The sequence below is a fragment of the Solenopsis invicta genome, chromosome 5, assembly GCF_016802725.1.
Source record: "Solenopsis invicta isolate M01_SB chromosome 5, UNIL_Sinv_3.0, whole genome shotgun sequence".
In the NCBI taxonomy this organism is placed as follows: Eukaryota; Metazoa; Arthropoda; class Insecta; order Hymenoptera; family Formicidae; genus Solenopsis; species Solenopsis invicta.
In genome coordinates, this window is record NC_052668.1 from 28,360,577 (window position 1) to 28,388,276 (window position 27,700).

General features: G+C 34.0%; 2 protein-coding genes across 2 annotated transcripts; one reads left to right on the forward strand and one right to left on the reverse strand.

Moving 5' to 3' along the window:
- Positions 1-1,120: 1,120 nt before the first annotated feature.
- Positions 1,121-4,897, reverse strand: LOC120357782. Its single transcript, XM_039449278.1, has one exon. It carries the CDS (start codon positions 4,895-4,897, stop codon positions 1,121-1,123), a length of 3,777 nt encoding a protein of 1,258 aa, XP_039305212.1.
- A 4,215-nt stretch (positions 4,898-9,112) lies between these two features.
- On the forward strand, positions 9,113-12,406 carry LOC105206706. The gene is made up of 7 exons (XM_039448886.1): positions 9,113-9,744; positions 10,127-10,162; positions 10,260-10,384; positions 10,755-10,817; positions 11,077-11,219; positions 11,643-11,802; positions 11,995-12,406. Exons 3-7 carry the CDS (start codon positions 10,330-10,332, stop codon positions 12,036-12,038), a joined length of 465 nt encoding a protein of 154 aa, XP_039304820.1. The 5' UTR covers positions 9,113-9,744; positions 10,127-10,162; positions 10,260-10,329; the 3' UTR covers positions 12,039-12,406.
- The last annotated feature ends 15,294 nt before the right edge of the window (positions 12,407-27,700 follow it).

Below are 27,700 nucleotides of genomic sequence, written 5' to 3' on the forward strand. Positions count from 1 at the left end.
TGCGTCTTCCAGCTCCCTGATTTTATTATCTTGGGTGTTTCCGGTATCGAGCAACGGTGTCACCTCTGTTCGGTACTTTACCGCTTCTTTGCACGATCTCGTGATTTTGATCATGCACGTCTTCGCGTGTTTGTCGAGAGGACACTTATTCACTATCCAGAAGTATAACGCGATGCGCTCTCGGGGTTGTGATTTGTTGTGTATTGCTAATGTTCCAACGAACCGCCGCTAGCCCGTTGAACCCGAGATGAGTAAAAGAGAAGAAGAGAGAGTTGATCCATAAGCAATCGATATATATATATCCTTTCGGGGTTGCGATGATCCCACTCTTTTCCTTCCAGCAAATTGCGTACTCGTCCTGGCAGCCGCATTCTGATTGGTCATCCCTTTGGCTCGGCGACTGTCCGTTTGTAGGCGCGCGGGCGGATGTAAAGACGCGGATAGCCTAACCGTCCGTGCATGCCTTAACATGTACTATCAGGAGTGAACGAGTCGGTCATGAAACCCGTTCGATTCCTCTCATTTCGAAAAATAAACTTGTAAAGCAAAATGTATACGCAACATCTTCCCCCCGTTGAGAGAGCACCGATCAAAACGCATGATAACCTAGAGTTACAATTAGTCGCATGGGGTTTGAGAAAATCGTTACAATTAGTCGCATGAGATTCTAAGAGAATCGTTATAATTAGTCGCATGAGATTCTAAGAGAATCGTTATAATTAGTCGCATGAGATCTCATTTATTTTTATGTGTTCGTATCGAGTACTCGTGATCAGTATTTTTGTATGCCAATGGCGACGCCTAAGGCTATTTGTTTAAATCGCAACATTTGCTGGTAGGTCGCGGCAACGCCTAGGCCGCCGGCCTGAGCCACGACATGACGTACCAACGTGTGAGTGTGTTTTTCTTGCTTGCCAAAATCTGGCATATTATAATGGTGGCAACGCCTTGGGCTATTCGCCTGGGCCACGTGTTACGTGTCCGTGACAACGCCTAGAACGAATCGTCTGAGTCACGTGTTACGGGTCCGTGACAACGCCTAGAACGAATCGTTTGAGTCACGGCCATTGTAATCGCCATTGTGAGAAACTTGTGATTTTATGTAGTTTCCCTTTTGTCGTTATTCGACTGGCAATGGGCAGAGCAGTCTAGTGGAGCGTTTTAATTCTCCATTTGCCGTTTTTATGGTGGCGACCCGTGCGACTCCATCGTCACCAGGATGCAAGGCTGTGATTTTGCCTAGCGCCCATTGTGTGCACGGCAGTCCTTTATTTTTTATAAGTACAATTGTTCCGGCCTCAAGTTTTGGTCCGTTTTTGAACCATTTACTGCGTTTTTGAAGCTCGTTAAGATATTCCAGATGCCAACGGGCCCAAAAATCTTGTCGGACCTTTGCAATGTGTTGCCATGCAGACAATCGATTTACTGGAATAGAGCTAACGTTACCCTCTGGAAGTGCTGTTAATGGCTTGCCGAGAAGATAGTGAGCCGGCGTCAATGCCGAAAGGTCATTCGGATCAGAAGAAAGTGTCGTAATTGGCCTAGAGTTGAGAATGCCCTCGACTTCGGTTATAAATGTATTTAACTCTTCAAAGGTGAACAAAGAGTCCCCTACAACGCGTTTGACGTGATGCTTGAAGAGCTTCACCGTCGACTCCCACAATCCGCCAAAATGTGGCGCGGCGGGCGGTATAAAATGCCAAACTATACGATGCTGGCTTGCGAACTGATTTACGAGAGTTTGATGAGGTTCGGAATTAAAAAGCGCGTACATTTCTTTCAATTGATTGTTAGCTCCGACGAAATTGGTTCCATTATCGGAATAAAGATGTTCCGGCATCCCTCGTCTTGCTATAAATCTTCTTAATGCCGCGAGAAATCCATCGGAGGACAAATCGCTCACGAGCTCGAGATGAACAGCTTTAATTGTCATGCATATAAATACGCACACGTATACCTTAAGTTTCGTTCTATTGCGATGTTTCCTTTCCTTAATGAAGAAAGGACCGCAGAAATCTATGCCCGTGTTCGCGAAAGGTGTTGCCTCACGCACGCGCACCGTGGGGAGATTTCCCATTTTATATTCGGTTGTACTAGCACGGAAACGGAAGCAACGCGTGCATGCCCGCACGACCTTTCGCACTTGGTTTTTACCGTCAAGCAGCCAGAATTTTTGTCTAAGGTTATATAGCGTAGTCTGAATTCCCGTATGATGTTGTCTCGTGTGGATTTCTCGAATAATGCTATCAACTAAATTGTGTCGACTAGGCAATAAAACTGGATGTTTTTGTGGGAATGTTAAATGTGACAATCGTAACCGCCCTCCTACTCGGATTAGCCCGTCATTATCTAAAAAAGGATTCAAATTGACAATTTTGCTGTTGCTTGGCAATTGCTTATTTTCTCTAAGCAGTTTAATTTCGTTTGAAAATTGCGTGGATTGAAGAAGCCTCAAAACTCGCGTCTCAGCCTCGTTTAATTCTGTTGTCTTTAGTGTGCCAATGTGTCTATTACCGGGCCGCCATCGATAACAGTAAGCTATGACGCGAAGCAATTTAGAGTATGACGCGTATTTCAGTAATATTTCAAAATCATTGTGCTTAATTATCATACATGCGCTTCGCTTTAACTCAGGTACCTCTATGGATTGCGTCACTAAATACGGCCATTCTCCTTCTTCTCGATTCAGCCACGAAGGTCCTTCGAACCACATTTTATTTTGCAAAAAGCAGTGAGGTAATTGCCCTCTAGAGATTGCGTCGGCGGGATTGTCTTGCGATCCTACGTGCCGCCATTCGCACGGACCGGTAATTTCTTGGATTTCCGCGACTCGATTTGCTACGTAGGGTTTTAATAAGTGAGGTGACGTTTTCAACCAGTGTAATACGATTGTTGAATCACACCAAAATATGACTCTACTAGGTATGATGCTCAGCGCACCACTCGCTTCGATATACAATCGTGCGAGTAACAATGCGCCACCCAGCTCTAGTCGAGGGATCGTTATAGTTTTTAACGGTGCTACTCGCGATTTTGCACAAATTAATTTAATCGTCGTTTCTCCGCTTTCCCCTGTCGATCGTGCGTAAAGACAGGCCCCGTAACCGACATTGCTGGCATCGCAAAATCCGTGTATCTGAATATCACGGTAACCCTCCGCGAATAACCTGCGATCGACGGAAACTTGATTTATCGACGCCAGCTGTTGAGCGAATTCCGTCCATGCGGTGTGTAAATCCTGCGGGACGGATTCGTCCCACTGAAGCTTACATTTCCACACTTCCTGCATTAGTTTCTTCGCGTATAAGACCACGGGGCCCAGCAAGCCCATTGGGTCAAATATTTTCGCGATTTTCGATAGAATGTTCCGTTTCGTTAGTCTTCCCGGTATTTCAATGGAGTGTGCCGAATAGCATATCTTGTCCTCGCGCGCCTTCCACGTTATTCCTAACGTTTTTAAGGAACGATCGATATTCAATATGAAATTCGCGTGCAGTGCATTAGTAGTCAGATCATTAACGACTCGTTCGTCGTTAGACGCCCATTGTCTTATGACGAATCCGCCGCGGTTCAATAACGCGATCACTTTAATCATTTGCGCTTGTTCGATAGTTTCTGCGCCTGTCAACAGATCGTCTACGTATAAATGCCGCTTGAGAATTGCCGCAGCTCGAGGATAGACATGATGTTCGTCATCTGCTAATTGGTGAATCGCGCGTATTGCTAAGAAGGGGGATGAGGCGACACCGAAAGCAAGAGTATTAAATTGAAAGGTCTCGATCTCTTCGTTTACGCGCCATAGTATTCTTTGATAGCGTCGGTCGTTTTCGTGTAACTGCACCTGACAATACATTTTTTCAATGTCGGCTGTAAGAACGTAATTATAAGTACGGAAACGAATCAAATGCACGAATAGCTTGTCTTGAATAGTAGGCCCTGTTATCAGCAAGGAATTCAATGATATTCCTTCGCTGGTTTTTGCGGATGCGTCGAACATGATTCTAATTTTAGTGGTAGTACTGGTTTCCTTTACCACCGCGTGGTGAGGCATGTAATAGCCGTCGCTGCCGGGATTTTCTACTCGAGATATGTATCCTAGCGCCATATTTTCCTCGATTGCCCTAACATATCCGGTTTTAAATGATTCGTTTATATTGAATCTTCGTTCTAGGGATAACAATCGTTTAAGAGCAAGGGCCCGTGAATCGCCCAGACGCACGTTATCCTTGCGAAATGGCAATCGTACCACGTAACGCCCGTTGTTATCGCGAGATACGGTCTCTGAAAAATACGCTTCGCATCGCGCGTCTTGTTCCGACATCGGTTTGTCCGTCGTTATCTCCTCGATTTCCCAAAATTTGGTTAATTGCCGTTCTAAGCTCGTTAAGTGACATGTCGGGAATTTCGAAGAGTTCAGCGCGGACGGATTTCCAGCGACTATCCAGCCGAGTCGCGTCTTTTGTAGATATAGATCGTGATGTTTGTTTGATAAATTAATTTGTCCGACGGAAAATAACGATAGCGTTGTTCCGGATCCGACTAACAAATCAATTCCCCGTGGAATGTGAAACTCTGGATCGGCTAGCCTGATATTTTGCGGAATTCTAAATGAGTCGCGCGAAAACGTTTCGGCGGGTATCATATCCGCAATCGTAGGTACTATTAAGCAGGTCAACGATTTACTATATTCATCGTATATCGAATGGATGATAATTTGTGCTATGCCTCTCGACACGGTGCTGGCATTATCAATCGCACCGATTGTGGCGGAATGTTTAATTATCGGTACGCCTAAACGTTTGACGAAAGTTTCGGTAATAAAATTAGCCGTGGCACACGTGTCTAGCAATGCTCGGCCCTTAAGCTTGCGCCCGTCGGAACCTTGGACATACGTCATCGCGCTTGTTAACAACTGTGGTGCGAAATATGATATCGTCGCGAGACTCGCTTCTTGACTACCGATCGAATTATCTAGTCACTTTGATTGAGAGATTTCAGTGTTAATTCCATCCGATTTATCTGTCAGTTTTTCAAGATGTAAAAGTGTGTTGTGACGTCGTTTGCAAACTGTACAATTAGAGAATTTACACGGTATTCCTTTATGAAATCGTAGACAATTAAAACAAATTTTTGCATTTTTTACCGTCTCGATGCGATCCGGCACAGACATTTGCTTAAATTTATGACAAAGATAAAGTGGATGTTTCTTATCCTTGCATACGATGCAGTTACGCGACGCGTTTACTACGAACGCCCGATTCGAGGAAGATACTCGTGCCTTTTTCGCCGGGGGTGTATCCTTGTTTCGTTCGGATTCGCATAATCTCGGTTTCTCGCGTCTCGACGCGCAAACCGCGGTCCTATATAAAAAATCACACATTTGCTCGAGTGTGGGAAATTCATCTTTCTCAATTAACGCTTCCCACTTGTCCATCGTGTGTCTCGGCAATTTACTCTCTAAAAGATATACTACCATTTCAGAACCGACTGTGACCCCTAAAGATTTTAACGCTGCAAGATGCTGTTGAGCATCATCTGCGAGTTTCATTAAACCGCTCGTATTCTCTTTGTCTAACACCGGAAGGTTGACTATAGACGCGAGATGCCGTACTATTAATATGCGCTTTACCTCATATGATCGTTCTAGAAAATTCCACGCAGTAGCATAGTCTATTTTATCGTTCGCAAAAATCTTGATTTTATTGGCCGCCTCGCCTTTCAATGCGGTCGTCAAGTAGTGAAGTTTGTCTAGATCCGATAAATCGGATTGCGACCCGATTAAATTAATAAACGCGTTCTTAAAAGAAAGCCATTCTTCGAATTTTCCATTGAACGAAGGCATCGGGGCATCTGGCAGTTTTATGCGCCTTCTTTGAACCGCCGGTGCGGCTGCTGTATTAGATCTACAAGTGTCTTCGTTCGTCAAGCCGCTACCATTCGACGAGGCATTCGTTCCGTACAGAATATTATCGATTTTGCCCGCGAGAGTAAAAAATCTTTCATTGATATCCATGAATTCCGCTTGGTGTTCATCGTCCGGATCTAACACCACGAGTTCAGCATTGAACTCTTCATACGCGTGATATAGTTCCGTTAATCGGGCAATGCGCAATTTTAATGTCGCGTTATCGTATTTGTTTTTATCGAGGGCATTCGCGAGACTCGTAAGCTGTGCCTTTAGAGTCCTTCGTTTTTGTTCTAGTATTTTAACTCTAGTGGCCATCGTTATGCAATTCGTATCGAATTAAATTAACTTGTACTTTCCTGATCGACCTGTTTCGTTGTTCTCGGCAAGCTTGTCCTTGTGATGCAAAGAGCCTCTCGCTGGGAACGCCGTTGGTTGACTTCGTAGCGCACCCTTCGTTTCGTATGGAATATACGGCCTCTGCTCCGGATGACACCTTCTTCGCAAACCAGGGAAGAGACCTCACAGGAGGCACCAAAATGTTCGGTACTTTACCGCTTCTTTGCACGATCTCGTGATTTTGATCATGCACGTCTTCGCGTGTTTGTCGAGAGGACACTTATTCACTATCCAGAAGTATAACGCGATGCGCTCTCGGGGTTGTGATTTGTTGTGTATTGCTAATGTTCCAACGAACCGCCGCTAGCCCGTTGAACCCGAGATGAGTAAAAGAGAAGAAGAGAGAGTTGATCCATAAGCAATCGATATATATATATCCTTTCGGGGTTGCGATGATCCCACTCTTTTCCTTCCAGCAAATTGCGTACTCGTCCTGGCAGCCGCATTCTGATTGGTCATCCCTTTGGCTCGGCGACTGTCCGTTTGTAGGCGCGCGGGCGGATGTAAAGACGCGGATAGCCTAACCGTCCGTGCATGCCTTAACATGTACTATCAGGAGTGAACGAGTCGGTCATGAAACCCGTTCGATTCCTCTCATTTCGAAAAATAAACTTGTAAAGCAAAATGTATACGCAACAACCTCAGATCTCCTTAATTGATGAATTTATAAATACTTAATTTGTGACATCCGGTTATTGCCATGAGAGTCACCGTATTCTTGGGATCGGGGTGAGATCACCGTCGCTCGTCCGTTAATTAGAATATTATTGTTATACAAACGCAATACAAATGCAATCAAAATATAGATTATATAAAATATCGTACTGTTTAGGAAGAATAAATTCGTAGGTCTGAAGTATATTTTAGAAAAGAAGGATACCAAATAATCAAATCTCTTGAAAGCAGATCTTGCAAAATGTTGCTACAAATCTGATTAGCGAGAAGAATACAAATTTAATTGCAGAATTTAATGCATTAAAAGATGTCAACAAAATACTAGCATTATACAGGGTGTAACAAAACAAAGGGACCTGGAGTATACCATGAGTTAGAGGACACGAATCCAAGTCAGAAAGTCCTGAGTCATTTTTTGATCTGAGCCTTCTGTTCCATGCTATGATGTTAAAGTTAGCGAATGAGCGCCCGTCTATAGAAAGAAAGCAGTGACGGAAAATAAACGGGCGGAGCGGAGCTGACAAACTATGTGGCTGGAGAATAGACGAGCAGCGAAACGGCTGTAATAAAAAAAACACACACTCTCTCTCTCTCTCTCTCCCTCTCACCACCTTGTTTAAAAAAAAACCTTAAAGATCCTAAGATGCATAACTAAAATAAACGTTTCGGTGCTATTGTAATTTATTAAATCAACGTAAATTAATTATTTATTTCCTTATAATTATAATAAATGTTCGAAGTGTGCTTCTTCTACTTCGATACACGTTCTTGCTCTTTTCTGTACATTTTGCGTAGCTCTTCGAACTTGAACATTACTAATTCCCTTAATAGTGTGGAATACTAATTCCGTCATCTCGTCAGCTGTCTCGATGTTGGTATGCATAAATATTTTTTCTTTTATAGTTTTCCAAAGAAAAAAATCACACGGATTGTAATCCGGAGATCGAGCAGGCCACGGAGTTATCGAACCTCTTCCGAACCACTGGGGGAAAGTTTCATAGAGATAACGGCGAAATATACCTTTAAATAAGATTTATTGAAGTTGATATTAAAAGTAGTTTAATGGATAATTACACTTAAATATAAAGTTTGTCTCAAACAAACGATATGTTTTTAATACTAATTCTAGTTAATCTAATTAACGAGAAATCATTGTATAAAAGCAAGTTATTCTATTATTACGTCCTGCGGAGTAACGATTCTTTCCTTCGCAACCAGCGTTATTCTTTATTATATTAATTATTATATTTTCTTAAATATTATTTTATTAATATAAAATTATTTTTTACAAAAAGATACGATAAAAAATCTTTTAGCTTAGATGTTTGTGCTTATATAACAATTACTGTATGCAGGTTATTCTCACACTTAACTTAGGAGTAGATTACTTTGAAATAAGTGAATAAAGAATTAGAAGAAAATTATGAAGAACTGTGATAATTTTATTTAGTCGTCTTATTAAAATGTAATTATTAATAAAATGCTTGAAATAAATCAAATATATGTAATAGTGTTATCTATTTGAAGTATTTCGGTTGCTATTAAACAGTTGCTATATAGCAGTAGAAGGCGTAAGTTAAATAAGTATGATTTTTACTTATTTTATCTTACTACTATGTTAAATATTTAATAACAAACTAAAACAAATTAAAATTTGTTTAATTTTTTGTATTTAAATTTTTAATTTAACATAGTTTTAAATCTTTTACAGCCTCCTACATTTGCGTGTGTGGACGTAACAGTCCCATCGATGTCTACGGACAACGCATCAAAAAGAACATCGATAATGTAAAAAGTACGATTTGCAGTCAAGGGCTACCAGAATTGAACGTTCCTCCTAGTGAGCCAGTAATCATTGATAAAGTAGTTATATATGACACCAACAATCTTAAATTGAACATCGCAGATGTAAAAATAAAAAGTTTTTGTAATTTCGATATAACTTTTTACAACGTATCTTTTAATAAGCTTCGCTTTGAGTTGGATTTTATACTTAAACATATTATTGTGGATGTTATGTATAATTTTAATGTACAATTACTGGTGCCACTTAGTCATAAAAGACCAATTCAAGCTACTTTTAGTACATAAGATAATTATTCTTACATTAAAATAAGACTTAAGTTTAGTAATATTTACTTCAATATATAATAACAAATTTATCACTTATTCTTCTTTCATTGAAATTATGTTTTTATTTGCAGATAACGCAATTGTAAAGGTGGATGTAGAATTAAAAGAGGTAACGAAGAATGGCGGAAAACGGAACTATACGCATCGAGAGTAAAATCGAAGATAGATATAACAAAATACGGTTTTGAATTTAATAATAACGCAGAGGGCTCTCAACAACTACATGAAGTTCTATCCCAAACTATAAATGAAAACTCAAAGGAAATTATAATTAAGATTTGTTCATTTCAGGCAAAAACTCGTCGAATGAGTCTAATTTTACCAAAATCGGAGGTGGTGGGGGTATTCTACATAATTACCAAAACATTACTTGAAAATGTAACTATAAACACTTACAATAATACAATAGGTAGGGTTGTTTTGCACGAATTAATCATATACTTTTATTGATGATACTATTCTTAATTTTATTTTAATTTTTGCAAAAAATACACCAAAAACAATTTGCACGATATCCCTACCAAAATGCTCTTACATTAAATCAAAGCAACAATGCGAAGGTAGTTTAACCCAGACATCACAATCGCAAATGAATAAGCGTGCTACATTCTCATCCAACTACGAAAAGACTTGTAAGTTTATGTAAAGGCTTTTTTACCTGTGTTGCCAGGTGATTGAGAAATTGACCAGTAGGTATTACGTTTAAAAAGCGGTTGATTTGAAATTTAAAGCGGTAGATTATAAATTTCAGAAGTTTTATGTAATACATAAAACTTATATTTAGAAAAAGTTATTATAATTATAAATAATACGATGAAAAAACGGTAGACCTAGCAACACTGCTTTCTACAGTAAGCTATTAGTCAGTATTATAAGTCACAAGCAATAAGAATTGATAAATTACTTAATTGATCAAATATTCTGTTTAAATTTGACTGCGATTGGTCATTTTTTTTCTAATTATAACAATCATTTTATTGCTATCAATTGTGTATAATTTTGTTTGTTTTGCAGTAGACTCTACTCCGAAACGGATCAATGATTTGAACGGTATGAAAAATTATTTGACTTGAGTCAAATAATACAGCATATGTGTATATATATTCACTTGGAAATCCTATTCGTAACTTTATTTAAATTTTTGTAGAAAAGCAACACAAGTCTAAAAAGTCTTGTCCGCCATCTCGTCAGCTAATTTTGGGAAAACCAAGCCTGCAATGATGGAGCGTCATCAAGAATGGCACGATGAATGTTACCTATCTGACATACAAGGTATACATACACAATATCAATAATTTAAATATAAATGTGTATAATGTTAATATTAAAATGTAAAACGTTATTACAATTTCTTAAAATCGTAGTTTCTTAAAAAAATAATAAATTTATTTCTAAGTTTTATTAATCTAGAATACAGTAATGCTTCATAAGTGCTGCATAAAAGCTATTATCACGAAATCTTATTTATTCTTTAATGCAAGTAAAAGTCATGATTTAATAATAATAAAAAATGATTTTAATAAGTAAAACATTGTTATGAAACAAAGATTCGCAAACATAGTTCAACATAATATATATTTTTTATTATATATATTTTTATTTTATATATATATATATATATATATATATATTTGATTTTCAGAATTACCTGGTTCACTGCAGTTAGATAAAGAAAATCAAACGAGGAATCATAACAACTGTTGTGGTAAATATATAACTTCCTACAGAGATACATTATTAATTTGTTAATAGTTTTTGTTCTTTTAATGTTTTTATATTACTTATATCTTTATATTGTATTAATATTTTATGATTATTTTATACAGTCATTTTATTAACAGTCACTTTATTAAAATATTAACAATTTTAATTTTTACAATTTTGTAATATCATTACAAGCGAATGCAGAGATTATGTCCAAAAGGAATTCAAAAAATTTTCACGACAATTGTATAAAATCGAAGCGCTGCTGAAAGAGCCGAATGCAGGACGAAGTGACGAGGTTGTAGGACAAGATTTATTACCGTCGTTCCTGCTGATGACACTTCAGCAATTCTTCGAATGCGACAATCAATTGAAAGTGGATGCGAACATGAGAAAACAATTTGTAAGTCAATCCATATTATAATATTTATAAAATATTGTTTTTAATGCTGATAATTGTACTGCTTGTTAAGTTGCTGTTCTAATTTCCCAGAAATTAACTCCCTTTTTTATAATTTTATAAATTTTGTCACATTTATTATATATTATCAAAAACTTTTTATTACTTGTATGTATTAAATTTGATAATTTTATATTCAATATTTGAAAAAAATTTCATATAAAAATATAATAAAATACAAATAAATATTTCTAAGTCGCAAAATTGAATAAAATTGATTTCAAAAATGTATGGTTGGTGAATACTAAATTAATACTATTAGTTGTCTGAATATGTTTAAAAACACGTGTATTTTATTTTCGCACTAACATGTTTTTTTTCAATCATAACATTCTATTCGTGTACCTTTTTGTAATTATATTACAGGAACACATGATATGTCGAATCGGAGGTTCGACAGGTAAACAATTTATTAGAAACATTTTATCACATATAATGTGTAATGAAATAGGGACCCAAATATCATGGACAGACCAAAAGAGTGGTGTACGTTTTAAATCCACATCCTTGTCCAAACTAATAATCGGTAACATTTATTCCATTATTTCTACTTTCCTATAACAAGATTTCCTATTTCAAAATTAATTTTCCAGTACTGACAACATTATTTCATCTCTTTTTAACATTAGAGTTCCGATAGAGATCAAACAACGTTTTCAGTATTGATTACAGTTAATTTCGGAACATAGCTTTATAATTTTATTTATATGTATTTCAGATTCTGTGATGAAATGGTCACCAGCGTCACCCGTGCAGAACTAGAAGCTGCCATGCAAGAACGGCTCCGTCGCTCAGGTGACAGGATCAGAAGTACGATTAATAATAATAAAATGTTTATTAATCAGTAAAACAAAGTTATTTTACTGATTAATACACATTTACTGGAAGTCTTCCATGAGAAACTTTGCAAAACATGTTTTGTATCGTGTCTTGTCGTTTCAAAAAGGAATGGAACCGTTGACATTATTTATGATTACGTGACGCGGCACTGGTTTTTAGAATGTCAAGGAAATCCAGTGATAGTCTTAATTTGTAACATCTATGCTGTAGGTTGATCTTACGGATATACAGGATGTCCTAGACCAATGTATAAAAATTATTACGATGAAGTAGAAGGGATCGAGATAAATCAAAAAGTCTAATAACAGTTTGCGATATTTGCAATAATTTTTGTGTAATAAAATATTAAAGTCAGCCGAATAAGAGCGCGCGGAGAGGCAAACGGTTGGTCGCCTGAGCCGTAAGACCGCCCGTCTCGACGCGGTACGGTGCCAAGCTATCTTTTCCCTTGCCGCGCGCCACTTACCGTCGCTTACAATCGGGCCACAGTGAGCGGTCCTACGGCTCAGACGAGCGACCGCTTGTCTCTCCGCGCGCTCTTATTCGGCTGACCTTAATATTTTATTACTCAAAAATTATTGTAAATATCGCAAAATGATATTATACTTTTTCATTTATCTCGATCCTTTCTACCTCATCATGATAATTTTTATACATTGGTCTGGGACACCCTGTATAACAATTTCTAAACGATGATTGATTCGTAATTATCCTGTTTGTACGCGCATAAATATCGATAATAATGCCTAACAATTAGTCAAAAAATCAATATATCCGATCGTTAGTTTATATACGCAAATAAAAGGTTTTATATCATACAAGCAATACTTTGAAAAATTTATCTTATATCTTTGTCATATGCTCAACGTTATGATATAGATTTTTTGATATATATTTTTTTTAAATTTAGAGTGATTTATATGTTTCAAATCGAACTTTATGTAAGGCAGTAGAAAAATAACAAATTTTACTAACAAAGTTACAATGAAAGAAAACTTGGAAAAGTTAATATCCGGTTTATGATCTTCCTGCAGTATATGCCTAAATATACGAAGACTTGTCAAAGATGTCATTCTTATTTAAGTCGTATAACTGAAGCTAGTCCATCATACAAACTATTTAAATATCATTGGCGTATTAAGCCATTTTATGTTATGCGATTATCTTGCAGAAATAGCCATTGACAAAATAGAAAGAAGTATATGAGCATTATTCAAAAGAATCAACGTAAATGTCACGACGCCAAATTTTGTTTTAGATAATCGTAATGTCCGTACGATGATACTCTCACATATACACATGCGCGTATTTGTATGCTTTTAAATTTTCATACTTTTAGTTTATAATAATTTTGTTTTATGTATTGGCTTTCAAAATACATGTATGAAGTAGTCATTGCATTTTTTATATGAATAAAAGAAGTGTGTGATGTGATAACGATTGATTCGTAAAACTCATTGCTAATAAAAAGATGTAATGGTTAACTTGATCTAATTAAAAAGGAAACTTGGCATTCATATGCATGATTATGCTGGAATATGTGATATATGTAATGCTATATGTTTGGTAAAAAATAAGAGAGAGAAGTTTAAACGCAAGATAATAATTTTATTACGAGTACAAAGATAGAAAAAAAGTTATTTTCATATTAAGATTGTTTTATTTAAATAAGAGGAATATTTATTTCATTATTTAGCATTAAGAAAGTTATTAATGTGGATACAGTTTTTGTTTTATGTGACATCCATGAATATAGAATAGTTAAAAGTTTTTATTATTAAAATTGTTATTATTATTATTCTTAACAAATGCATTTGTATATAATATTAAGCAAGATAATATTGTATACATTGAGTTATTGCAATATACATATACACACAAAGTTAAACAAATGCGCACAATGCACATACACAGATATAAACATTTGCATTCGCTTTATATATTATAACAATTTTCTTTTTTTTTTAAATAAAACGAATCAAACAAGTGAAAAATGTATTATAACATATTTTCCCGATTTCAATATTCCTTCCTTTACAACTGCATAGAATGTCTGTATGATGGCTAACTATAGTCGACTTACTCGTATAGTTGTCTCCAAATGTATGACTTAAAGACGTCTTTAAAATCGACTTATAGTTGTCGATTAAAGTGGGACATTGTATGACTTATAGACGTCTTTAAGTCGACTAAAGTCGACTTACGGACGTCCATTTTCCAGACGTCTAGCAGTCATGGCCGACTTATAGTCGACTTAAGGTCGACTTTGCGCTGTTAGGGACACGACTAATAGATTCATATTTTTTAATACAAAGAATACATATTTGACTTTATATTTGATTTTATTTTAAATATACAGTAAACTTTGTTACCAAAACATATTAAAAATATATAGATAAATGAGTAATTTTATAGATAAATAAAAATGAATTTATATAAAAACTTATACTTATGATACTTATACTGATAAATAAAAACTTATACTTTTTAAAGTGTTATTATTACTTACAAAAATTATATACATATACTTAAAGATAATGATTGACTCGCAGTTTACTTATTCACGTCAAACAATATTTATTGACTACGTTTACACGTTACATCGTTACAGATTTAATAACATCCATAGTTATAAATCTGGCCAATTATAAGTATTTCTTTCAAGAATGGAATAACTATTATGAGTGGCCAATTTTACAACTATACTATATTAAACCCGATTAATAACATCGTGTAAACGTCATTGTCACAGTTTTTATGGCACATCATGATATTGTCCACGTCGTATGTATTCGTATTGCCACGAAACCTCACCAGCCGGAGTTAAAAAGTACAACGAAAGAGCATCTCGCATTTCATATGCAGCTTCTCTAGCAGCTCGATGTGCACCATTTGTCATGTCTCTTAAATTATTGATTATTTCTAATTCGTTTCTCCTTTCGCCTTCAATTACGTTTCCTTCGGTAGTTTCTTGATCCACGTATTGGCTTGAGCAATATCTTTGATAAGATCATTTTCTCGTCATTTTTGCTTTTTAAAAAATTATGTAAACACATTGCTGCTATAACGAATTTATCAACAACATCTGGGCCTGCACATATCGGCTTACGAAATATCTTCCATCTAGACACGAGGATTCCAAAAGTATTTTCAATTGTTCTTCTAGCACGCGATAAACGATAATTAAATATCTTTTTCTGTTCACTCAAATGCCTTCCTGAGTAAGGTCGCATCATGTTTATCGTCATTTTGAAAGCTTCGTCGCCAATGAAATATAAAGATGTTTCCTTTTCAGAACCAGGTAAACATACTTTTCCTTTTGGAAAATTCAAACTACCTTCATATAGAGCCTTACCAAAAGCTGATCTAGGCAGGATTCCTCCATCACTTTCACTACCGTATGCGCCAACATCGAACAGAGTGAATTTATATTTGCTATCGCAAGCAGCCATTAGAACAATACTAAATGTTTTTTTGTAATTAAAGTACATAGATCCAGAATTTGGTGGTGCTTATATAGTTATGTGTTTACCATCTCTTGCACCGATACAGTTTGGTAAATTCCATTCAGTTAAAAAATCTTTACTGATTTGTTTCCATTCATCTTCTGAAGGAGCTTTCATATATATTGGCAATAAAACCTGGGCTAACACTGCACATGTTTCCTTTATAATGTTATGAGCAGTAGATCTCATACTCTGTAAGCAAGAGCTACTGACAATAATTGATCACCAAATATCTATAATAAAAAATGTTGAAATTAAAAGAACAAAATTAATAAATTTATTATTATACTTTAATTAATTATACAAATATAATAAATCTATAAAATGTTAAAGTAGAATCTACATTTTATATACAATTTTGCAAAAATATCTATATTTTAACATGTTAAAATAGTATTTACAAACATATTTATAAAATAATAAAATAGTTTCTAACACAACTGTGCTTTACCTTAATGTTATCGCAAGTCGCTGTTCTGGGCATATCGATTTTCTCATACTCCTTTTTTGCAAATAAGATTCAACCATTTGTAGAAGCTCGTAAAATGTGTTTACATCCATTCTTGTATATCGAAAGAAAAGATCGGCGTCTTCCTTCAACTCCATAAAAAGAGTTGTGAAATTACCATATTCCCTTATTTATGGGTCGCACCCACTATCTCCTATTAATCCAAGTCTTAGTTTTTCTCTTTTTCCACATAGTGTACAATCCTAATACAGCTACATGTGTAACAGTAAGAAATACCAATAAATCATCCGTAAAATGATCATCCATTGCAAGAAAATCTAAAAAAAAGCAATATTAATTATTATCATACCTTTAATTAAATTAAATTAAAATTAATGGCTTAAATATTGAGTTACGTTAAAAGTTACATGAATAAAAAACTAATGTAATTAAAAGTTGCGTTAAGATTTTAATTAACCTGATAATTTAATTTAAAAAATTAATTTTTAAAAGCATTTTTTATATTAAATTAAAAATTTGTGAATTTTTAAAGTTAGATTATTCAATTATAATATGGAACATCAAACAAATTTCATTAAGTTATATAAATTTATATTTATAAATAACTAAAGTTATATAAAATAACAAAAAATATTGGTTTTTATGTGGAAGCATATTTTTTCTTTTATAATTTTTTTTTACATAGATAAATTTTTAACTTAGAAAAAAGTTAATGATTAAAGTTTGTGTTTCAAAAATATCCAGTTCAAGATAAAAATTAAATTATTTAAAATTAACTTAGTTAAGTTAAAAGTTAATTTTTTAACTTTATTATTTAACTTTTAACTTTTTAACTAGTTACTCCAATATTATTACAAAGAATGTAAGGAATAAAAAATATATACTTAATAAGTACCAAATAAATACTTACTTTTTGAATTCCTGTATTGTATCATATGTTTAAATAAAAAAGTAAATAAAATAGATAAATTCACAATTTTTATCAAACAAACAGTACGTTCTTGACTATTGTATATACAATACATATAACATATAGGTTAGAGAATTTAACGCGCTGACTTTTGATTGGACAGTTCTTGTCGCTATCGCCGTCATTGTGAATTGACGGGAATAATTTTTTATTCTCTATTCCTCTTGTTTGTGCTTTTCATTGTGCATTTAGCTTTACAGTCAGTGTTGCGCTTAGATAACTTCAAATTAACTAGATAAAGATAAGATAAATTACATTTAAAGTTATCTTAGATAAGTAAAAATGATTTAAATTTAATTTATCTAGATAAAAAATAAATTTATACATTATTTTATCTAGATAATTTTAAGATAATTTAACTGTTAAGGAAGGACACAGGATACAAAAAAATTTTTATAAAACTTTTATTTATTGGTTGAACATTGAACATTTATTGATTAAAATAATTAATAAATGAAAAGGAAATTATAAATCATTATTTCTTAGAAATAATAGTTTTTAAAATAATTTGTCCGATAATCGATTTCTACGAGGTACAACTACCTGCTGTCAGCAACTGAAGAGGCGCTTTACTGCTGCCGATAATGGCAATGATATACAATCTTAGCCATTTGGGTTAAGATTGTATCATCTGTTTTGTTTAAAAAAAAATCAAAGATTGGAATAGAAAGGGAAGACTCTTGAATAGAAATTTATAGATACTACACTTGAATATTATTTATTAAATGTAGTATATCAGTTATTTCAAAAATCTATGTATTCAGTATATAATTGATGCAGTTTAAAGATACATTTATTTGAAAAAAAATCAAACTCACTAAGTTGAATATTATTATATATTTTTTTAAGTACATACTACTTAGGTTATAAGATTGTTTCGTCAATTTCTATGTTTTCGTCTGCTAAACTAAAACATAATAATACGGATCAATGTTAGACATAATTTCAATTTTCAAAGCATGGAAAAATGTATTTTAAATTGTACAATCGTATATAATTCATACTTATCGTTCTTGACGTTCTTGTCCAAAGATTTCTTGGCTAACAGAAATAATGCTTCTTTTACATAGACTGGAATCTTCCAATCATACAAATGTCTTTTCTGATATAAAAATATGTCTTTTGTAATATTGCAACTTGAGGACAGTAGTTTTCTAAAGCGATTGAAGGTTTTAAGTATAATTCTCTGTGTAAAATCTTAGATTTTTAATCTGCCTGGTTAAGCAGTTACAAGAAGAAGAATTTTTAAGATTTGTCATTGTTCATATATTTTTATCTTTTTTGGGGATGGAAAGCAGGGGGTTAACGAAGTATAATTAGTCCTGTTTCCTATAGAAAAAAATTTGCTCTTTTACGTGGTAATGTCAAATTTTATATAACTCTTCATTATCATTCTCGTTCAGCTTTCGAAATGTTCAAAACCGCAGCGTAACCAAGGGTCATTACCAATTTTTATCCTTAATAACTCAAAATGAAGTACAACGTGTCTACTTTAACTGTGCAAAGTCGCGTTATGAGAGGCCTAGCCGTTTTCGAGATATAACTTAAAAAAGAAAACAATGTTGAGCGATACGTGTGTGTAATTCGCGGCACCGCGCCGGCGAGTTTCAAGAATTCTAAGCTTGGTATATCAACAATTTCGCATCACCGCGAATACAGACACGTATCGCTCTACAATGTTTTCTTTTATAACGCGACTTTAAAAACCCAAGATTTTACACAGAGAATTATACTCTTAAAACCTTCAATCTGGGTATGTTTGACTAAAATCTGAAATATTTTTCAAAATGGGTGGCTGACTTACTCATGTATTAGGTTATTGAATACGCCCTCTTTCTTGAAACGTCAGCTTATCAGGGTTGCAGCCGGATCAACCACTGCAAAGTACTGGAACGGTTTTTTTTAAGCCTAATATCCAAAAGCTCTCTCTGATCTTCTGTATTTTGTAAAAAAACGTTAAGCTTTAACTCTGCTTCAAGGATCTACTTTTCTGTCTGCGTACGCGCGCCTCTCTTGATGCGCCAACTCCGTCCCTTTATCACGATTGGCCAGCTGGCCTTACACGGAATGCCCTATATATGCATTGTATGTCAATGAGAACAAAGATGCAATTACGCTAATAATGCGTCCAGTCATCACTGACGTCGATAATTGCCTGGCATCTTCAAGGCATGCTTTTGATCAAATTGACGGCATAAGACTGGCATCGGTGTCTTCCTGCAGAATCCAGTCCTCATTTTTGTCGGTAAACTAACGTTTGGCAAACGGCAGTAAGGCTCTTTTGTAGATTTTCAGCACTTTCTCGGCATTTAGGTTGTAGGTAAACAGGTGCAAGGTGCCTCTGCACTGAGAAGCAGCCCCAAAGATGCACCTTTACACTATGTTTAACGGTCCATTGAATAAGTTTATTGGTGGAAGTTGAACAAGCTTTCGTGAGAATACAACGTGCCCATATAGAACATTTGTCGATAAAAATTACGTTGCTTCATTTTCGGACCTTTCGGGTAGATGCAAAGGAACATAGCCTCGTAGCGTGACGCGTATTTGGCACTCAAGGCACTTACCGTGTTTCTCTTATAAAAGATCAATGGCAACTCAGTCTTTGTTGATAATGCATGAAGGACAAAGTTTTATCAACTTTTGAAAGATTTAGAGCGATATCTTTTACCGATTGAGAATAAGACCTGTCACGCTCTTAGTTGACTGACTGTAATTCAGCCGCAATTAGTTGCGCGTCATGTATCGCCACCTCGTTTTTATAATAATGCTGTCTATATGATAATTGGATTTCAACACATTTTTAAACGCTCCGAAGCGTGATAATTAGGTAAGTGAGGACTACCCCGACAAACTGAAAAACAAATTTATTTTATTTAATTGTTCTGAAAACTTGTATTATGGACATTGCAATTTGAAAGGAGTTTCTCTTCTACGAAAATTGTAATGAAGTAATTAAATTATATACTCACCCAACCGTACGAAGAATTGTTTATTTCGAAAAAATTGCACGCCGTAAATGTTAGTCGCATCTGTTGCAGTTGAATCGAAAAATCATTGACCTCTTTTGTGACACACTCTCGGTCCAGATTTCTGCGCAAAAAATTTTCCAAGACATACGTATTGTGACTGCTGCCACAATAAGAATTTTGCCCTCCGTTCAAATCTTCCTGTGAAAATTGCACTTCTAGATTCGATTGATTACTCGCCTCGTGCTCATCAAGATTCACAGGTTTGTAATTCAATATAATTTTGTGCATGATTCTCCCGGTACTATTGGATTCTTCACACGCAAGTGTGCAAATCCAACAAATCAGGCAGAAATGCATGGAATATACAATATAAGACATGATGTAGCTAATCTAGCCAGTGGATAAAGCTTATGGCATGGAAAAGAATAGTGTTGATATAGCCACGGCGAAGCAATTCCCGAAGCAGATGAGGAGATGAAGACCGTGAATATCGTTTACCATGCTGACGAGGTCACAAATATCTGCAAAACAGAATTTACAATTCGACTATAATATCAACGCAATTTTTTCATAGATAGTGTTAAATTATATTTTGAGTTATATAAATCTACATTACTGGGTTATATAATATTCGCAAAAACTTACTGGCATGCAATTCTCTGATGCGTCTAATCTTGAATGCGATCCATTGCACATTGGATAACTTATCCAACTGGTTAACCAATTTATTTAATGTTTGAAGTCTGCTATATAACACATAGACTACAACGTTGAAGACGAAGCTGTTGATCAACGACCGCGCTAATATGTAGTTAATCATGTCAAATATAAAATCTTTGTTTACTGGATATTAATTAAGGTACAAATATAGAACTCGAATAATCGGCATCAAAGGACAGAAAGTGAACGTCATGAAAACTGCTAGCGCTTCGACAATTTTTATAGACCGATCATTCATGGATATTTCTTCCCTGATCTTCTGATCGAGTTCTTTCAATCTATCCATCAGTTCCAGCCACTTGTTGTAATGTCTGATTCCGTGATAAATATAATAAAAGGTTGATGTTACATATCATCCTGTTTAGATGATATAAGTATAGAAAATATATGATTGTCCTGATTGGATGAATAAAAGAATAACGCATGAAGAAATATTGTACTTCGCATATCGTGATATAGGAACACACAGCCATGTGAATTATATGTATAATTATTGTTAAAGCTTTGGGACACTTTTGCGGATGTGCTGCACTGAGCCTAGGAGCCAAGAGGTGTACATTATTGGATTTAAAATACGCTCTATTGACGATGAGTTGTCTTTCACTTGCACATGTACTTGCTCCTGCTCTTTTTTGTCTCTTATTAACTTGCTGGTCGACTCTTATAATTTTGTAAACGACAGTATCATTGGTGATTACGTATTAAATACTTTGTGATACAAAGTATTTTATAGAAAGAATAGTAAATCTTATCTAGAAACAAAACACTCTGAGAAGCGTACGCGTCGTGAATTTTCCCTGATGCTTCGTGGACAACGTAGAACGTTCTATTTGTGTAACGTATCTTACATGCCATTTATAGTATAAGGTTATCACGATATTAGCAAATTAAATGCATTTAAATTATTAAAGCAAAATGTTTTATGATATTTGATCGATTTTATCGCATTTTAATACTTAATTAATAAAGCAGTTAGTCAAGATTAGAATGCGAAATAAACAATGCAAGATAATGATCAAATTTAAAATATTACAAAAGTAAAATTATTTTTTTGTAAGTGGATAAATGTATTGGAATACGATATTATTAAAATATTAGAATTTTATATTGCTATAATTTAAATATTTATGTAAATTATTTTACACCTTATACCTATTAATATATTGTACATCAATTAAATAAATTTTGTACTCCTGAAGAAATGACTATCTTTTCGTGCTTTTCGTTGAACAGCAATATCTACGTAGTACGTTAACAGAAAATAAATTTAATAAAAAAAAGGAATACAAATTGTAATCTTTTTACAGTTAATATTTAAATATTACTTTCTGAATGGTGTTAAAATTATTTTATTTATTTGAATATAACGTTGTCTAAACATAAAATTTTGTCTTATACATATTTACGGAGTCAAAAATATTCCTGGCTGAAAAAATTTCAAATTTTGTTAAATAAAAAGACTCAAAAGGAGAGACTGTAATACAGATATACTAAGGTAACAGTACATACTATATATGGTTTATCTAAGCATTGCGAATTATTCTAATTTCTTTACTGATTCTAAAATTAAAAACTTGTGGCCAAATTCAAAATAGGGAACATTTTTAGACATTATTTTAAAATGTGGAACAATTTTAAATATTTACGTGAAGATTTTTACGGAAAGTTTCATTTAAGATGTACTGAGTACATACGTATTCAACATGGACTAATTATGTTTTCTTCTTTTTCACAAACGATGTTAGAAGAATGGATAATAAAGTGATCCAATTATTACACTTATATAATTTTATTAACATATAATATTCTTAATGACATATTAACATAAGATTACACAAAGGGGGTAATTACCTAAATTATCAAACTGATTACATAACTTCATTTGATTTTGCATGATTTTATTTGTTTTCGAATGATTTCATCTAATTATACAATGACTTTTCATGATTGCATATGTAATTATCAGATTTCTTGTGAAAAGAATGATTTTATTTGACTAGAAACACCATTATTGATTGCAAATTTCTACTGACTACTTCCAGGAAATAAATTTACTTGAAACGAGGAGCATGTCTCGTAAAGCGAATAGTTCAGCATTTGATAAAAGATTGTTCCCGTTACAAATGCGCTATCCAAAGCTTTACTAGGTCTTCATCAGTTCTAATGGAAAAGTGTCAATTCCGTCGACACTGTGATAAAGATGCCACTATGGATTTGGCAAACTGTTAGTGACTTGAATAGTGCGTTATGTACTGACGTCGGCTAGATAATTTTGTCGGTGACTAGTTCAAATGTATCGTGAAACCGTTGATCAAAACAAAGCACACGATCAAGCGAGATATCGTTTCAGTAACAATACGACGAATTTGGCACGTTTAAAAAATTCGTCAATTTCTCTCGAGACAGCCGTCGAACCACACGTATATTATATTTATAACGCTACATGGTAGAATATATAGAATGCAAATTGAAGTAAGTTGTTATTAAAGCAAATGTTTAGAGAAACGATTCTATTATCTGTTTCAAGCTCGTAGAAATTTCTTTACGTAAAACGCCAAGAATGACTCCAAAATGAGTTGAAACATTCGTTTGAGTATTTAAAATGAATAAATACTTTGTATAGTATTAATACTTGTGATTGCGCATTTTTATCCGCGCTGGTTCTTATTAGCCAAATCGCCAATTACTAATTGTTTTTACAATATTGCTATACAATATAAAAGTATAGAAATTTTTTGAAAAAGAAAAAACATTCGCAATTGGTACTATAATATAAAAAAAGACATTACTTTGGATTTCACACATTTTTAAACGCTTTAAATGTATTTTTAGTGTTTTTTGAAAACTTGTGGTGGATATAATTGTGATAATTAGATAAGTGAATCACTTTGTCAAACTGAAAAACAAGTTTACTTTATTTAACTGTTCTGATAATTCGTATCATTTACATTACAATTTAAAAGGAGCTTCTCTTTTACGAAAATTGTAATGAAGTAATTAAAAACTATACTCACCCAACCGTACGAAAAATCGATTATTTCGAAGAAATCGCACGCCGTAAATGCTACTCAATTCTGTTGCAGTGGAGTCAAAAAATTATTGACCTCTTTTGTGACACACTTTATGTTCAGGTTTCTGCGCAGAAAATTTTCCACGATATACGAATTGTGATTGCTGCTACAATTAGAATTTTGCTTGCTGTTCGAATCTTCCTGTGAAAATCGCACTTCTAGATTCGATTGATTACTCGCCATGTGTTTATCAAGATTCACAGGTTTGCAATTCAATATAAATTTTGTATGATTCTCCCGGTGGCCGGTACTATTGGATTCTTCACACGCGAGTGTTTAAATCCAACAAATCAGGTTAAATTTCATAAAATGTGCAATGTGTAAGAAAAGAGGTGCCAGCAATAACAGGGCGTAATTGTTCATGACAAATAAAAGACTGTATAGTAAAACTACAGCTATGGCGAAGCAATTCCCGGAGCGGAAGGGGAGATAAAGACCATGAGTCGTTTACCATACTGATGAGATCACAAATATCTGCACAAGGGAATTTACAATTCAACTATAATATCATAGTGAATTCTTCATAGATAAATAACATATTAAATTACATTTTGTGCTATATAAATCTACATTATCAGGTTATATAATATTCGCAAAAACCAGCATACAATTTTCTGATGCGTCTTATCTTGAACGCGATCCATTGCAGATCAGATAACTTACTGGCCAATCAATTTACTTAATGTTCGAAATCTGCGATAGAACACAAAGACGACAACGTCGAAGACGAAGCTGTTGAATAACGACTGCGCTAATATGTAGTTAAACATTATGTCTATTATGAAATGTTCCTTTACTGGATACAAGTTAAGGTACTAATAGAGAACTCGAATAATCGACATCAAAGGACAGAAAGTAAACGTCATAAGAACTGATAACGCTTCGACAATTTTTATAGACCTGTCATTCATGGATATGTCTTTTCTGATTTTCTGATCAAGTTCTATCCATCAGTTCCGGCCACTTGTTGTATTGCCTGATTCCGTAATAAATATAATAAAAGGTTGATGTATAACACACCATCCTGTTTAGAATTTTAAAATATAAGTATAGAAAATACATGAATTTCCTCTGATCAATGAAGTGATTACTTTTAAAGAATATTGTTGGTCGCGTATCGTGACATAGGACCACAAAACCATGTAAATTATACGTATGATTATTGTAACAAATTTAAAACACTTGCGTGGATGTGCTACACTCACACTCACGAGCCAAGAGGTGTCCATAAAATGCGCTCTTGATGAGGAGAAATGACGACGAGTTGTTTATCACTTAATGAGAAATGACGACGAATTGTCTTTCACTTGCACATGGACCTTCTCCTCTATTTTCGTCTATTATTATCTTGCTAGTCGACTTTTACTATTTTGCAAACGAGAGTATGGCTGACGATCACATATTAAAAATTCTTATGATACAGAATATTTTATAGAAAGAATAATACATCTTGTCTAGAAGCGGAGTTTGGGAAGCCCGCAATGTCGTGAATTTAACCCGATGCTTCATGAACAACGGAGAACGTTCTACTTGTTGTGCATTATTATATTGCGTGGCATTTATCAGTTTAGTACGATATTAGTAAATTAAATGCTTTTAATTTATTAAAGTAAAATCTATTTTAATACTTAATCGATTTTAATCGCAATTTAATACTTATTTAATAATGTAATTAATTAAGCATATATCCCGAAGTACGTGGAATCCACGATCTTTTCACGTGGCTCATTCAAATGAAATCTACGTAACCAATCGAGTGGGTGGTCTCCTCAAAAACGGTACTAGAATCTACGTCGAAATCTAATCGATGTTTTGAATTTTTCTATGGATTTCTTTGAAATATCCGTATAAATATTATATGATTACATTACATAATTTCAATGAGCAAAACAATTTTTGTAACACTTAAAAACATATTTTTGTAACACTTAAAAAAATGTTTCACAAAAAAAGAATCGGGAATTTTCTCTCAGAAATTATAGTTAAAATTATAGAAAATTATAGTTCCTTTTTACTGATTTTACTGATAAATGCTGAATAGTATCTGGAATAACGTTTCTATTATTTGTTTAAATAAAAATGCAATCAGAAAATATATGTCAATATAGTATAATAATGAAATTAAATATGAAAATATTTTTATTAAAAAAACAGTTTAAAAAGTTAAAAAATATTGTTTGCTCTCATTGGGATGTAGATCAAAGTTTCTTCATTCATAGATCTAGTTTGTCTATGTCTATAATATTTATTGTTGAACCTCCAAGTACAACGAGATAAAATATTCGGGATTCGTTCCGTCTTAAGGGTTGGAACCCACGAGGAGGGCACTTGGAGGAGGATGCGTGGAATGACGAATTCTTCCTTTATAATTAATATCTTCATTCCCCAATTATTATAAATGATTTTCCTTATTTGTAATGTCCAATCGTGGTGAGCGGATCTTGTATCTTGTCGCGCTCCCGGCCGTTGCCGGGATGTGTTGCGCGTTGTCGGATGACCGATATACCGCGGAGCGCGTACGTGTCGCTCGGACTTTAATGTAAGAATCTCCCGCTGCCCATCATTAAACAGCTTAATTTATAGTTTTGCTAATAACGTTATGGTGGGGCATTGAGCTCTCACAATGACCATATATGGTCATAGCGGTGGCAACCGTGTGTTGCTTAGTCTGCTCACACGGTTGCAAATTCCGCAATCTTGCATTTCCGGTGCAACGAGAGCTTGTAGCGTGATCATTGCTGAGCGGATATGCAAGATGATAGGAGTAGCTAACGGAGCTATAACATTATGTTTCTCAACAGTACTGTATTGAAGAAAAAAATCTTGGTCTTCAAAATCAAAATGAAGAAATTACTCATGTGAGTTCTATGTTGCTCCCTTTTATATTTCTCTTCTTTAAATTTAACCAATAATTCTACGTGAATTGTACGCGATAAGTCAATGTGAATTTATTCTCATGAAATCCACATTGCTGTCACCTATCTTAATCTCCGTCAAATTTCATCAGTAATTCTATGTGGATGAAATGTATTAAAATTTACGTGGAAGTGTCTACGTAGTATTCATGTGGATATCAAGTCGATGAAGTCTTATCCACGAATTTTACATAATGCATGTGAATAGATCGTGGAATCCACTTACCTGTTCTCATCGGGTATAGGATGTGCAGACATAAACAATAAAGGATAGTGATTGAATTTAAAAATTATAAAGTACAATTATTTTTTGTAAATGAATAGATGTATTGCATTACAATATTATTAAAATATTATAATTTTGTATTGCTATAATTTAAATATTTACATAATTTTATACCTTACACTTATTATTATATTGTACATCAATAAAATAAATTTTCTCTTCTTGATAAAATCATTATCTTTTCGTACTTTTTTTTGAGTATCAATACATACGTGATACATTAACAGAAAATAAATGCAATGATAAAGAAAAAGAATAAAAATTGTAATTTTTTTACAATTAGTTAATATTTCAATATTATTCTATAAAAAGTGTTAAAATTAATATATTAGATTATAACGTGTTTTGAATATAAAAGTTTATCATACATATTTACAAAATTAAAAGTATTTTTGGCTGTAGAAAATTCAAATTTTGCTTTATAAACAGGACACAATAGGAGAGACTATAAAATACAAATATACTAAGGTAACAGTACTAAATATTAGGTGTAGTAAAAAGAAATCCATTATTTTTGCATTAAATTGAAGGCTTTATTTAGCATAGTTAGAATGATCCAATTTAGGTCAAATATGCACCGTTTTGTTTGATAAGTTATTGCTATTTAAATATAAAATATATAAAATTACACAGACAATACAAGCACGAAGACCTAACTGCGACCGTAGAAGACATTCT

Excerpts from the sequence above, each read along its gene's own strand:
- LOC120357782 (XM_039449278.1), bottom strand. The coding sequence starts at position 4,897 with ATGACGTATGTCCAAGGTTCCGACGGGCGCAAGCTTAAGGGCCGAGCA.
- LOC105206706 (XM_039448886.1), top strand. The coding sequence starts at position 10,330 with ATGATGGAGCGTCATCAAGAATGGCACGATGAATGTTACCTATCTGAC. Across the intron at positions 11,220-11,642 it reads CGAACATGAGAAAACAATTT|GAACACATGATATGTCGAAT; the intron begins GTAAGTCAATCC and ends ATTATATTACAG. Across the intron at positions 11,803-11,994 it reads CTTGTCCAAACTAATAATCG|ATTCTGTGATGAAATGGTCA; the intron begins GTAACATTTATT and ends TATGTATTTCAG.